Genomic DNA, 14629 nt, shown 5'->3' on the forward strand with positions numbered 1-14629 from the left:
TGGTATCCGGGGCTGTTCCCCTGTGTGTGTGGGGGGGGGGGGAAGAGTATCCGGGCTGTCCCCTGTGTGTGTGGGGGGGGGGGTATCCGGGCTTGTCCCCTGTGTGTGGGGGGGGGGGGTATCCGGGCTCTCCCCTGTGTGTGGGGGGGGGGGGGGGTATCCGGGCTCTCCCCTGTGTGTGTGTGTGTGTGGGGGGGGGGGGGTATCCGGGCTGTTCCCCTGTGTGGAGGGTGAAGTATCGAATTACAAAACGAATAAAATATCCCCCCCCCCCCCCCCCAACACAAAATGCAAACTTGCAGCAACGCACAGCGCAAGTCAGCCGACTACCTTTTAATTATAAAACAATCCTCTGTCAGCTGTCGGCCTTTTGCTGATTGCCGCCGGTCAGTAATTAGACCCAGAGCTTCCCGCCTGCTCCAAACCCGCGCTCCGCAACCCTGCGCGTGCGCGCTCTCGGCCCACCTGAGATCGATGCGTGCGCGCTCTCGCCCACTGAGATTGACGCGTGCGCAGTGGCCGGGATTGGCTGGCGCCCGCCCGCCCGGTTATTTCTCCTCCCCTCACACACACACGCAAAAAAAAAATTATTTTTTGTTTCCGGCCGGGATCATGGCGGCCAGATACGATCGCGCCATTACCGTCTTCTCGCCCGACGGCCACCTCTTCCAAGTGGAGTACGCGCAAGAAGCGGTGAAGAAAGGCTCCACCGCGGTAAGTGTGTGGGCGGCCGGGCCGGGCCGGGCCTTCACCCGAGGGTGCACAGAGAGAATGATCGAGCACAGGAGGAGGCCACTCGGCGCGCCCTGCCCCTCCTGCCCCTTAGAAAGAGCTGTCCAATTAGTCCCGCTCCCCACAGCCCTGCAAATTTTTTCCCCTTTAAGCATTTATCCGATTCCCTTTTCAAAGTTACTATTGAATCTGCTTCCACCGCCCTTTCAGGCAGCGCGTTCCAGATCATCACAACTCGCTGCCTAACTCTCCTCATCTCCCCTCTGGTTCGTTTGCCAATTACCTTAATTCTCTGTCCTCTGGTTACCGGCCCTCCTGCCCACTGGAAACAGTTCCTCCTTATTTACTCTATCAAAACCCTTCATGATAAGGTAGAGAGGGGCATAGATAAGGTCGATAGTCAAAATCTTTTCCCAAAGGTAGGCGAGTCTATAACGAGGGGGCACAGATTTAAGGTGAGAGGGGAGAGATACAAAAGGGTCCAGAGGGGCAATTTTTTCACTCAAAGGGTGGTGAGTGTCTGGAACGAGCTGCCAGAGGCAGTAGTAGAGGCGGGTACAATTTTGTCTTTTAAAAAGCATTTGGACAGTTACATGGGTAAGATGGGTATAGAGGGATATGGGCCAAGTGCAGGCAATTGGGACTAGCTTAGTGGTATAAACTGGGCGACATGGACATGTTGGGCCGAAGGGCCTGTTTCCATGTTGTAACTTCTATGATTCTTCTATGAAACACCTCTATTAAATCTCTTCACCTTCTCTGTTCTGAGGAGAACAATTTGAGCTTCTCTGGTCTCTCTTCATAACTGAAGTCTCTCATCCCTGGCACCATTCTAGTAAATCTCCTCTGCACCCTCTCCAAGGCTCTAACCAGTGATTTATGAAGGTTTAGTATAACTTTGCTTTTGTACTGTAAGCTTCTATTTATAAATCCAAGACTCCTATGTGCTTTTTTAAAAGCTTTATCAACTTGTCCTGCCACCTTCAAGGACTTGTGTATATATCTATATCGGCGATAATAGACTTTTGGCACATGATGGGGGGGTGGGGAGGTTCCTGGCAAAGTGAACTCTAGTGATGGGACTGGGCTGTAGTCTGACCGACAACACTCCAAGATCTCTGCGTGGCTCCCGTTCTGGCCTCTCGGGCATCCCCGATTTCCTTCACCTCACCATTGGCGGCTGCGCCTTCAGCTGCCTAAGCCCTAGAAGTCTCTCCGCCTCTCTCCTCCTTTATGATGCTCCTTAAAACCTACCTCTTTGACCAGGCTTTTGGTCACCTGTCCTAATATCTCCTTATGTGACTCTGTCTGATTATGCTCCGGTGAAATGCCTTGGGACATTTTACTATGTTACTGGTGCTATATGAATGTAAGTTGTTGACCGGTAATAAGGTGTGAAAGGGAAGAATATAAGAGCTGAGTGAAGGGATTGGTTTGCAAAATGACGCCAAAGGGTGTAAGGATAAACCCAGCAACTATAAGCCAATCAGTTTAACCTCGGTGGTGAGGAAACTTTTAGAAACGATAATGTGGAACAAAATTAACAGTCACTTGGACAAGTGTGGATTAATTAGGGAAAGCCAGCACGGATTTGTTAAAGGCAAATTATGCTTAACTAACTTGAATGAGTTTTTTGAAGAGGCAGCGGAGAGGGTTGATGAGGGCAACGTGGTTGATGTGTATATGAACTTCGAAAAGACATTTGATAAAGTGCCACATAATAGACTTGTCAGCAAAGTTGAAGCTCATGGAATAAAAGGGGCAGTGGCAGTATGGATACGAAATTGGCTAAGTGACAGGAAACGAAAACTAGTGGGTGAATGGTTGTTTTTCGGACTGGAAGAAGGTATGAACAAAGTTAGCATGCAGGTACAGCAAGCAATTAGGAAGGCAAATGGCATGTTGGCCTTTATTGCGAGGGGGTTGGAGTACAAGAGTAAGGAAGTCTTACTATAGTTGTACAGGGCTTTGGTGAGACCTCACCTGGAGTACTGCGTACAGTTTTTGGTCTCCTTATCTAAGGAAGGATATACTTGCCTTATAGGCGGTGCAACGAAGGTTCACTAGATTAATTCCTGGGATGAGAGGATTGTCCTTTTGAGGAGAGATTAAGTAAAATGGACCTATACTCTCTGGAGTTTAGAAGAATGAGAGGTGATCTCATTGAAGCATATAAGATTCTGAGGGGGCTTGACAGGGTAGATGCTGAGAAGTTGTTTTCCCTGGCTGGCGAGTCTAGAACTAGGGGACATAGTCTCAGGATAAGGAGTTGGCCATTTAAGACTGAGGTGAGGAATTTCTTCACTGAGGGTTGTGAATCTTTGGAATTCTCTGCCCCAGAGGGCTATGGATGCTGAGTCATTGAACATTTGCCTGAGGAAGGAGAAAATCTCTGAAAGCTTGTGAATTTAAAATAAAATTGCTGGACTATAACTTGGTGTTGTAAAATTGTTTACAATTGTCAACCCCAGTCCATCACCGGCATCTCCACATCATGAATATATTCAAGGCTGAGATGGATAGATTTTTGGACTCGAGGGGAATCGAGGGATATGGGGATCGATGGAAAAGTGGAGTTGAGGCCAAAGATCAGCTATGATCTTATTGAATGGCGGAGCTGGCTCGAGGGCCCGTATGGCCTACTCCTCCTATTTCTTATGTTCTTATACAGTGGTGTTCCGCAGGGGTCAGTGCTGGGACCACTGCTTTTCTCGATTATATATTAATGACTTGGAATTGGGTGTACAGGGCACAATTTCAAAATTTGCCGATGACACAAAACTTGGAAGGGTAGTAAACAGTGAGGAGGATAGTGATAGAATTCAAGAGGATATAGACAGGCTGGTGGAATGGGCAGACACGAGACAGATGAAATTTAACGCAGAGAAGTGTGAAGTGATACATTTTGGTCGGAAGAACTTGGAGAGGCAATATAAATTAAACGGTACAATTATAAAAGGGGATGCAGGAACGGAGAGATCTGGGTGTATATGCGCACAAATCTTTGAAGGTGGCAGGACAGGTTGCGAAAGCTGTTTAAAAAAGCATACGGGATCCTGGGCTTTATGAATAGATGTGGAGATGCCGGTGATGGACTGGGGTTGACAATTGTAAACAATTTTACAACACCAAGTTATAGTCCAGCAATTTTATTTTAAATTCACAAGCTTTCGGAGGCTTCCCCCTTCGTCAGGTGAACGTTCACCTGACGAAGGGGGAAGCCTCCGAAAGCTTGTGAATTTAAAATAAAATTGCTGGACTATAACTTGGTGTTGTAAAATTGTTTACAATTTATGAATAGAGGCATAGAGTACAAAAGCAAGCAAGTTATGATGAGCCTTTATAAAACACTGGTTCGGCCACAGCTGGAGAATTGTGTCCAATTCTGTGCTACGCACTATAGGAAGGATGTGAAGGCCTTGGAGAGGGTGCAGAAGAGATTTACTATAATGGTTCCAGGGATGAGGAACTTTAGTTACATGGATAGACTGGAGAAGCTGGGGTTGTTCTCCTTAGAGCAAAGAAGGTTGAGAGTGAGATTTGATAGAGGTGTTCAAAATCATGAGGGGTCTAGACAGAGTAGATGGAGAGAAGCTGTTCCTAGTGGCAGAAGGGTCAAGAACCAGAGGACACAGATTTAAGGTAATTGGCAAAAGAACCCAAAGGCGACATGAGGAAAAACTTTTTTACGCAGCGAGTGGTTATGATCTGGAATGCACTGCCTGAAAGGGTGGTTGAGGTGTTTTCAATCGTGGCTTTCAAAAGGGAACTGGTTACGTACTTGAAGGGAAAAAATTTGCAGGGCTACGGGGATAGGGCGGGGGAGTGGGACTAGCTGGATTGCTCTTGCAGAGAGCCGGCATGGGCTCGATGGGCCGAATGGCCGCCTCCTGTACTGTAACCATTCTATGCCCCGTTTAATAACACGGCTCAAATTGCTTTTCAATCGGAGGAAGAATAATAAGTTGCGTTTCATGGCACATTTTTACACTTTGTACGTTATCTATCTCCTTGGGAGTTTAATTAAATTCCGCACATTGTTGGCACATTTTTAAATGAAGAAGTGTAAATATTAATGCTTGGAGGGTCAGGAAAGAAAGACTTGCATTTATAGAGCGCCTTTCACGTCCAGTGTAGCTCCTGTTGTAACGTAGGAAACATATCAGCCAATTTGCGCACAGCAAGGTCCCACAAACAGCAATGTGATAATGACCAGATAATCTGTTTTAGTGGTGTTGGTTGAGGGATAAATATTGGCCAGGACACTGGGGATAACTCCCCTGCTCTTCTTCAAAATAGTGTCGTGGGATCTTTTATGTCTGCCTGAGCTCCGTTTAACATCTGATCCGAAATCCGGCATCTCCAACAGTGCAGCACGCACTCCAGTGCAGAACTCAGGGTTAGCCTAGATTCTGTGCTCAAGTCTCTGAAGTGAGACTTGAACCCACGACCTTCTGACTCAGAAACATGAGTGCCACGGCTGACTAATGTTTGGAGGGTCATGCCATTTTTTCTTTAAGGTCGGTGGGTTAAAGAAAGAACTTGCATTTATATAGCGTCCCAGGATTTCCCAAAGTGCTTCTCAACCAATGACTTATTTTTGAAGTGTAGTCAGTTATGTAGGCAAAGGTGGTGGCCAATGTGTGCACATCGAGGCCCCATAAACAGGAGGTGAATGGTTAGTTAATCTGTTTTTAGTGGTGTGATTGAGGGAGGAATGTTGGCTGGATCACTCAGAGAACTACCCTGCTCTTCTTTGAATATTGCCATGGGATCGTTTACATCCCCCTGAGAGAGCCTTGGTTTAATAGCTCATCCAAAAGAGGTGCATCTGACAATGCTGCACTCCCTCAGCACTTTAATGAATTGTCAACTCATGTTCTTGAATTCTACAGTGGAGCTTCTGACCTGGGTGAGAGTGCTGCCACTTAGCCAAGGCTGATCAGTTAATAAAGTTGTTCTTCATTTTATTATGGGATGAGAAAGTACTGACACAATTAATAAAACTATAAAAATACAAAGGCAACCTTTTGCAATATACAGCAATAACTCTCCAGGAGCAGAAGTTCCAGATCACCGTATCTGCAGGCTCTTAATGGACCTTCCAATGAGCCAACATTGTCAACAGAAATTGTTGACTGCTTACACCGTTTTAGCCATATGCACTAATTTTAGTAGAAATTGCCTTACATATACAGACAGAATACAGGTAAATGTACTTCACGTGTATATTTACTTAATTAATATCTACCACCATTCAGTAACCATGGAAGCACTTACAACGATTAAAAAAAACACTCACTGCTTTTTCTTTCACAATTTTACCAACAAACACACAAAAAGCTTAAAGTACTCATGCATATGTTGTGTCAATGTAAGTAATGAGATCACATGCCCAACTGCATTTGCTACTATTCATTTTATAATTTACCACTCAGAAATGCAATTAGCTACATCTGGATTCCCACTTAACTACTTGTGGCTAATGTGTTGAACAACATTGCCATAAACAAAGTAAATGTTCTGGTCTCCAGCCCGAATTGTAATTAACATTTGATTGAACGCACCCTGAACACAGCCAGTGATTGCTTTACATCTGTTAAGAGTTTGCAACCCTTGAGGGACACATGCCTACACTGTAGCAGCAAAATAATACATTGTGTTTTACATGTAATGTTCTTGGTCTTGCTTTGCATTACCATTAGCAGTGCCCTGGGAGATTCCCTAGTAATATTAAAAATGCTATTTCTGCAAGTGCAGGTGTAATACTGTAGATGTCATACTTTGTTGCAGATGCAAAACAACTAAAATTCTGTCTTTGTGCTTCTGAGCTGGAACCTGAAAATAATAAACATATTTACATTTTCAAAGTTCCCTGACCAAACAATAATGAAACTCTGAATAACTTGAGGGTTTGTTTACTTAATTAGATGTTTGGTCTTAAAGGTAGCAGTAAATAACACTGCATTTTATGGAAAATAGCGCTGCTGTCCTTATAAAGCAACGCATCCTCTGACATAAGGACATGAGCAGGAGTAGGCCATACGTCCCCTCGAGCCTGCTCCGCTATTCAATAAGATCGTGGCTGATCTTTGACCTTAACTCCACTTTCCTGCCCAATATCCCTTGATTCCCCTAGAGTCCAAAAATCAATTGATACACTCAACGATTGAGCATTCACAGTCCTCTGGGGTAGAGAAGTCCAAAGATTCACAGCCCTCTGAGTGAAGAAATTCTTCCTCATCTCAGTCTTAAATGCACTATCCTGACTTATCATGAGTACTGCCATGGGATATGGAAAGAACCAGAAAATAGTGGATGTTTGCTGGTTCTTTTGTAAAAACAGTGCATAGTATGCCAGTTGACCCAACTAACAATATTTTGGTTAGTCCTATGTTATATACAGTATTTATGCAGTGTATTGTAAGCTTATGCAATAAATGATGTCATTATTTTTTTTAAAAGGTTGGGATTCGAGGTAAAGATATAGTTATTCTTGGTGTGGAGAAAAAGTCTGTTGCAAAACTTCAGGAGGAGAGAACAGTGAGAAAAATCTGTGCACTTGATGATCATGTCTGCATGGCATTTGCAGGTAAACTGGGACTTTATTTTTATGCATTTCAGTACAAATTAATTGCCTGTGGTTTCTTCTGATTATATTTTTTTTATCCATATATCCAAAATAATCAAAGTACAAGGAATATATATAAGAAATACTGATTTGAATGTGATTCCATGAAAGCCTCAAGCTCCTTGTCCAAATGGTGACTATTTGTTATTTATAGGTGTTTCATATCTTTTCATTAGGAAGGCAACTACCATTTGAATCAATCCTCAAGGTGTTGAAGGCTGTATAAAGGTTTCAGGAGCAGTGGCGCGATAGGAGTATAAGTGGGTACTGTTCAGGAATGTGTTCTGGTAACAAACCGAATGTGAGGTCGAAAGCTCAGCTCCTGCTCAAACGAGCACACCGAGGTTGTGTAGAGGCTTCAGGGCAGGTTGTCTGTCTGCGCTTTTTGGCGGGGAGAGCTGGGGGTTGGATCTGCAATGGGCGGCAAGTTGAAATTCTGACCCATAGACGATCATCATAGGGGAGTCACTGTTGGGTGAAAATAAATTCACATCTAATCTGTGGTAAAGTAAAAGGTGCAGTTTATTAAAACAGAGCTCTGGGAGAAGGGTCTCTGACCCCACGGTCTGTGCGAGCACCTTCTCCCCGATCAACAAAATTCACAAGCTTATATACAGTACAAGACTGGAGCACACCGATAGCCGTTACTACTTTACTTATTCCTTAGCCAATCCAGCTCCGTGGCAACATTCAAAAACAGCCTAATTATAACTTTACATCGTTAGCTAAACCCCTTCTTTTAGTTCTGTCTTTTATCCAGTTATCTGGACAGTAGGGTCCATTTTTGCTATATCATGGCTTTTGGCCGATCTGAGTCAGTGACTCGTGATTGGACATGGCTCAAAGGTTAATCAAATATCCCCCGCATACACCCACGTGACAGTTGCTACTTCGTAACCCGATTGTTCTACAAATTTTAACCTTGTCTCCACATGCTTAATCACTTTTTGTCTCAACTGAAACTAGGTTGTCATGCTGTGTCGCTTGACTGCAACATTCAGCTGGTTCAAATTCCAACCCATCAGTCACTAAACACTGGGGTGGTACTAATTGGCCAATGTGGTGCCCATATTTAAGAACGGTGGCAAAACATACAGGCGAAAGTGGACCTATTAGTCTTATTTTAATTCCACGTAAAATAATGGAATCATCAGCAGCAGCAATAAACTTGAGTATTACGTATACAACAATAATCTAGTGAACAGAATAGCTTTAGAAGGGGAAGACCTGACGATCCGGATTCTTTCCCCTCAGTCTGGTTCAGTAAAAACTGAAGTCGAATACATTTTAAAGTTCAGCACAACTTTAATAGCAGGGTTCTTAGTCTGCAGCTTTGATTTGGACTCCTGATAGAGTCCCTCTATGCTGGCAGAGCAAGAACAAAAACATACAGAAATCCACACGTTTTTATACAATCAATAGGGGTTGGAACATACTTAACGAGGGTCAACACCAATCATAAGCCGGGCACAGGTTGCCATGCGAGGTTACATTATTTCCGGCCAATCATAGATCGTCCATGTGCTGATCATGTTGCTGTTAGACATCAAAGGGGATACTTCCTCACCTTCCAACTTGGAATGTTCTTCCCTGTTCCTTCTGTTCCTTATCTCCCAACCTGGAATGTCTTTCAACTTTGGCTAAGCTCGTTACCTATATTGATCTGCCATAAACATGGAGACATTCAGACCAGTCCTTGAATCACATCAAAGTCTCTACATTGCTAAGACCATGCAAACCTGCTGACTACACAAACATATGGCCCAGCAGGAGGCCAGGCCACCTGTACCAATCTCAGTTACTAACTAATTAACCCTTTCTAACCATTTTGCATTCTGCTTCTTTGCCACGTAGACATTTTAATATTTTACTGAAAACTGACCACGTAGGGATTCTCAGACCCTGCCCAACAAACCACCTAGACTGTTTTGAAGAAATAACAACCCAAGTGGACTGTGGGAAGCCCTACAACATTGTGTATTTAGACTTCCAAAAGGAATCTGACACTGGTTCACATGAAAGGCTACTAGTTAAGCTTAAAGCTGTGGAAATTTGTGGTCATTTTTTTATTCTTGGGATGTGGGTGATGCTGGCAAGGCCACATTTATTGCCCATCCTTAGTTTTCCTGAGAGCGCACTGTTGGGCCTTCTCCTTAAACTGCTGCAGTCCTTGTGCTGATGGTGCTCCTTCAATGCTGTTAGGTAGGGAATTCCAGGATATTGACCCAGCGACGTTGAAGGAATGGTGATGCATGTACAAGTTGGGATGGTGTGTGACTCGGAGGTAATGGTGTTTCCACTACTTTGCTGCTTTTGTCCCTCTTGATAGAGGTCGCAGGGGAGAGAGATGCTGTCGATGTAAGCTTGGTGAGTTGTTGCTGTGCTTCCTGTAAATCATGCCTTTCTGGCCCCCATGTTAGCTGATATTGTTAACGGTTCCCTCTCCTCAGGTACTGTCCCAGACTGTTCGCAACTTTGACGTTCTATTTGATCCTGAGATGAGCTTCCGACCACGTATCTGCTCCATCATCAAGACCACCTACTTTCACCTCCGTAACATCGCCCGTCTCTGCCCCTGCCTCAGCTCATCTGCTGCTGAAACCCTCATCCATGCCTTTGTTATCTCTAGACTTGTCTATTCCAATGCTCCCCTGGCTGGCCTCCCACCTTCCACCTTCCACCCTCCATAAACTTGAGCTCATCCAAAACTCTACTGCCCCTACCCATACTCGCTCCAAGTTTCTTTCTCACATCACCCCTGTGCTCGCTGACCTACATTGGCTCACGGTCCGGGAACGCCTTGATTTTAAAATATTCCTCCTTGGTATCGCCCCTCCCTATCTCTGTGACCTCCTCCAGCCCGACAACCCGCCGAGATCTCTGCGCTTCTCCATTTCTTGCCTCTTGCGCATCCCCGATTTTAATCGCTCCACCATTGGTGGCCGTGCCTTCAGCTGCCTTGGCCCTAAGCTCTGGAATTCCCTCTCTATATTTCTCCGCCTCTCTACCTCTCTCTCCTCCTTTAAGACGCTCAAAACCCTCCTTAAAACCTATCTCTTCGACCAAACTTTTGGTTGCCTGTCTTAATGTCTCCTTATGTGGCTTGGTATCAAATTTTATCTGATAAGCTTCCGTGAAGCTCCTTGGGACATTTTACTATGTTAAAAGGTGCTATATAAATGCTGGTTGTGGTGGTGATGAATGGGATGAATCATCCAGTGGCAGGAACACCAACAAAGTGAACTGCTCTGTCCTGGATGGTTTTGAGCCTCCTGAGTATTGTTGCAGCTGCACTCATCTCGGCAAGTGGTGAGTATTTCATAAGTTGAGCTTTGTAGGTGGTGGAGAGGCTTTGAGGGGTCGGGAGGTTAGTCACTTGTCGCAGAGTATCCAGCCTCTACCCTGCTCTTGTAGCCATGGTGGTGTTACGGCTGATCTAGTTAAGCTGTTGGTCAATAGTGACCCCAAGGATTTTGATTTGGGTGGACTGGGTGATGATGGTATAGCTGTAGGTTGGGGAGAGATGACTGGGCCTCCTTGTTCAAGATGGCTATTACCATACACTTAAGTGACAAGAAAGTTATCTGCCCAAGTCTTGCTGGCAAGATGGGCATTGCCCAACCCTAGTTGCCCTGAGAAGGTGGCGGTGGGCTTCCTTCTTGAACTGCATTTTTGTTATTCTCTGTAGCAGTTTGATACAACAGAGTGGCTTGGTCGGCCATTTCAGAGGGCAATTTAGAGTCAACCACAGTGTGGGACTGGAGTCACACTTCGGGTAAGGACAGCAAGCTTCCCTTCCTAAAGGATTTTAGTGAACCAGTTTGGTTATTAACGACAATCTGACAGCTTCATGGTCACTTTTACAGGTACCATCTTTTTATTTCTAGATTCTTTTAAAGCAAAATCAAATTCTCAACTACCAAGGTATGATTTGAACTCGTGTTCTCTGGATTATTAGTCCAGGCATCTATTACTAATCCAACAAGGTAAAAGGCGGGAGGTTTAGAGGGGATTTGAGAAATAACTTTTTCACCCAGAGGGTGGTTGGAGTCTGGAACTCACTGCCTGAAAGGGTTGTGGAGGCAGGAACCCTCACAACATTCAAGAAGCATTTGGATGAGCACTTGAAATGCCATAGCATACAAGGCTACGGACCAAATGCTGGAATATGGGATTAGATTAGACAGGGCCTGATGGCCGGCGCGGACACGATGGACGAAGGGCCTCTATCCGTGCTGTATAACTCTATGACTCTATGACTCTAAACAACAACTTGCATTCATATAGCGACTTTAACGTAGTAACACGTATAACCACTACACTACCGTACCTCCTGTCAGGATTCGTGAATGGAGCTGCACGCTGTGGAATTGTTCGTAAACAACCCCATTTCTGACCTTACGATGGTGGGACGGTCATTGATGAAGCAGCTGAAGAAAGGTTGTGTCTGAGAGGTGCTCTTGTAGAGGGATATAATGGATAGAAAAGGTAAATCTGGAATATTACATTAAATTAATTTGTAAAAGTAGGACAAGGGACTCTGGTTCAAACTAGTAAAAAGTAAATTTAAGGTTTATAGCAAGTACTTCTTCACACACAGACTAATTAATACTTGGAATGGTCTTTGAGAGAGAGTAGTGGAGGTAAACCCCCATATCATTTAAGAAACAAATGCTGAAATGGGGGTGGGGGGGTGGTTTGTAGGGCCTTTCTGGATGGATGAATTAAGGTGGGCCAGTTGGCCTTCCTCTGTAATTATTTTGTGGACTACTGATGCATTGCTACACTACAGTTTGCGAACTCTGTTTGTTAAAACAGGGGAAGATTCCAACCTTTTATAGCAAAATCCTAAATGCACTCTTCATACATGAATTTGTGATTTTGCTATTAATGGGGAATGGAAGAAATCTTTCCCATAATGGCTAAATCAATCAAATATGGTGAGATCAACCTTTTGTCCATTGTTTGTCATGCTTAATTTTAGAGATTATTGAAGTCCTTTTTCCTAACAATACATTCTCAGCATTTTTGGGTGGTGAATTGATAAATGATTTTCTTCCTGAACTTGTGGGGGCCAGGGGGGAGGGAATACTCAAATGTCCCTTTTTTTTTAAGGAAAAGTCAGGTCCATAAATGTGTGTACATTGTATCTGTGACATCAATATGCACGTTACATGCTGACGTCACGGGTGGAATGAACCAAAAGTGATGATTTTTTTGTTAAGGGGACTTAGAATCATACAATGGTTACAGCACAGAAGGAGGCCATTCGGAATCGTGCTGGTTCTCTGCAAGAGCAATCCAACTAGTCCCGCTCCCCAGCCCTTTCCCCGTAGCCCTGCAATTTTTTTTTCCTTCAAGTACTTATCCAGTTCCTTTTTGAAAGCCATGATTGAATCGGCCTCAACCACCCTTTCAGGCAGTGCATTCCAGATCATAACCACTCGCTGCGTAAAAATTTTTTTCCTCATGACGCCTTTGGGTTCTTTTGCCGATTACCTTAAATCTGTGTCCTCTGGTTCTCGACCCTTCTGCCACTAGGAACAGCTTCTCTCTGTCTAGACCCCTCATGATTTTGAACACCTCTATCGAATCTCCTCTCAACCTTCTTTGCTCTAAGGAGAACAACCCCAGCTTCTCCAGTCTATCCACGTAACTGAAGTCCCTCATCCCTGGAACCATTCTAGTAAATCTTTTCTACACCTCTTTAAGGTCTTCACATCCTTCCTAAAGTGCGGTGCCCAGAATTGGACACAATACTCCAGTTGTGGCTGAACCAGTGTTTTATAAAGGTTCATCATAACTTCCTTATTTTTGTACTCTATGCCTCTATTATAAAGCCCAGGATCCCGTATGCTTTTTTAACTGCTTTCTCAACCCGCCCTGCCACCTTCAGCGATTTGTGCACATGTACCCCCAGGTCTCTCTGATCCTGTGCTCCCTTTAGAATTGTACCATTTAGTTTATATTGCCTCTCTTCGTTCTTCCTACCAAAATGTATCACTTCGCACTTCTGTGTTAAATTTCATCTGCCACGTGTCCACCCATTCCACCAGCCTGTCTATATCCTCTTGAAGTCTATCACTATCCTCCTCACTGTTCACTACACTTCCAAGTTTTGTGTCATCTGCAAATTTTGAAATTGAATGAAGCTGGGCAGGTGGAAGGAGCATTTTGGTGGTAGTGATCATAATTCAGATTTAGCATGGTTATGGAAAATGACAGATACAGTACAGCAGTTAAAGTTCTAAATTAGGGAAAGGCCAATTTTACTAAGCTGAGAAGTGATTTAGCAAAAGTGGACTGGAAACAGTTACTTGAAGGTATATCAGTGTCAGAGCAGTGGGAGGCATTCAAGGGGTTCAGAGTAAATATGTTCCCACAAAGAAAAAGGGTAGGATTGCCAAATCTAGAGCCCCGAGGAGCGAACTGGGTAAGATAAGCTTCCCTTTTTTGCGTTATGTCAGACACCAAGAGCTCAATACTGCAGAAAGCCTAGAGGAGTATAGAAAGTGCAGGGGTGAAATCAAAAAGGAAATTAGGAAAGCAAAGAGAGGGCATGAAAAAATACTGTCAAGTAAAATGAAGGAAAACCCAAAAATGTTTTATAAATACACAAAGAGCATGAGGATAACTAAGGAAAGAGTAGGGCCTATTGGAGACCAAAAAGGTAAACTATGTTTGGAGGTGGAAAATGTGAGTGTGGTTCTTAATGAATATTTTGCATCTGTCTTCACAAAAGAGGGGTACGATGCAGAGATTGTAGTTGAGTGTGAAATATTGAATGGGACAAACATAGTGAGAGAGGAAGTATTAAGGGGTTTAGCATCTTTGAAAGTAAATAAATTGCCAGGCCCGGATGAAATGTATCCCCGTCTGCTAGGAGAAGCAAGGGAGGAAATAGCGCAGGCTCTGACCATCGTTTTCCAATCCTCCTTGGATAGAGGCGTGATGCAGGAGGATTGGAGGACTGCTAACGTTTTACCATTGTTTAAAAAGGGAGAAGGAGATAGATTGAGTAATTATGGGCCTCAGTCTAACCTCTGGTGGGCAAATTATTGGATTTGATTCTGAGGGAATGCAAAATCGTCATTTAGAAAGGCATGTGTTAATCAAGGACAGTCAGCATGGATTTGTTAAGGGAAGGTCGTGTCTGACTAACTTGATTGATTTTTTTGAGAAGGTGACAAAGAAGGTAGATGAGGGTAAACGCGTTTGTTGTCGTCTACATGGATTTTAACAAGGCTTTGGACAAGGTCCCACGTG

The 14629-nt window shown here is 44.1% G+C and overlaps 1 protein-coding gene across 1 annotated transcript in view; it reads left to right on the plus strand.

The window, feature by feature from the left end:
• Positions 1–511: 511 nt before the first annotated feature.
• The window catches only part of psma8 (proteasome 20S subunit alpha 8), a 30822-nt gene continuing 16704 nt past the window's right edge, over positions 512–14629 (plus strand). Inside the window, exons 1-2 of the mRNA XM_067977848.1 lie at positions 512–714; positions 7198–7324. Of these exons, the coding sequence (XP_067833949.1) occupies positions 613–714; positions 7198–7324 (229 nt within the window). The 5' untranslated portion in view covers positions 512–612. The remainder of the gene's footprint in view (positions 715–7197; positions 7325–14629) is intronic.

Source organism: Heptranchias perlo, chromosome 3 (assembly GCF_035084215.1).
Source record: "Heptranchias perlo isolate sHepPer1 chromosome 3, sHepPer1.hap1, whole genome shotgun sequence".
In the NCBI taxonomy this organism is placed as follows: domain Eukaryota; kingdom Metazoa; phylum Chordata; class Chondrichthyes; order Hexanchiformes; family Hexanchidae; genus Heptranchias; species Heptranchias perlo.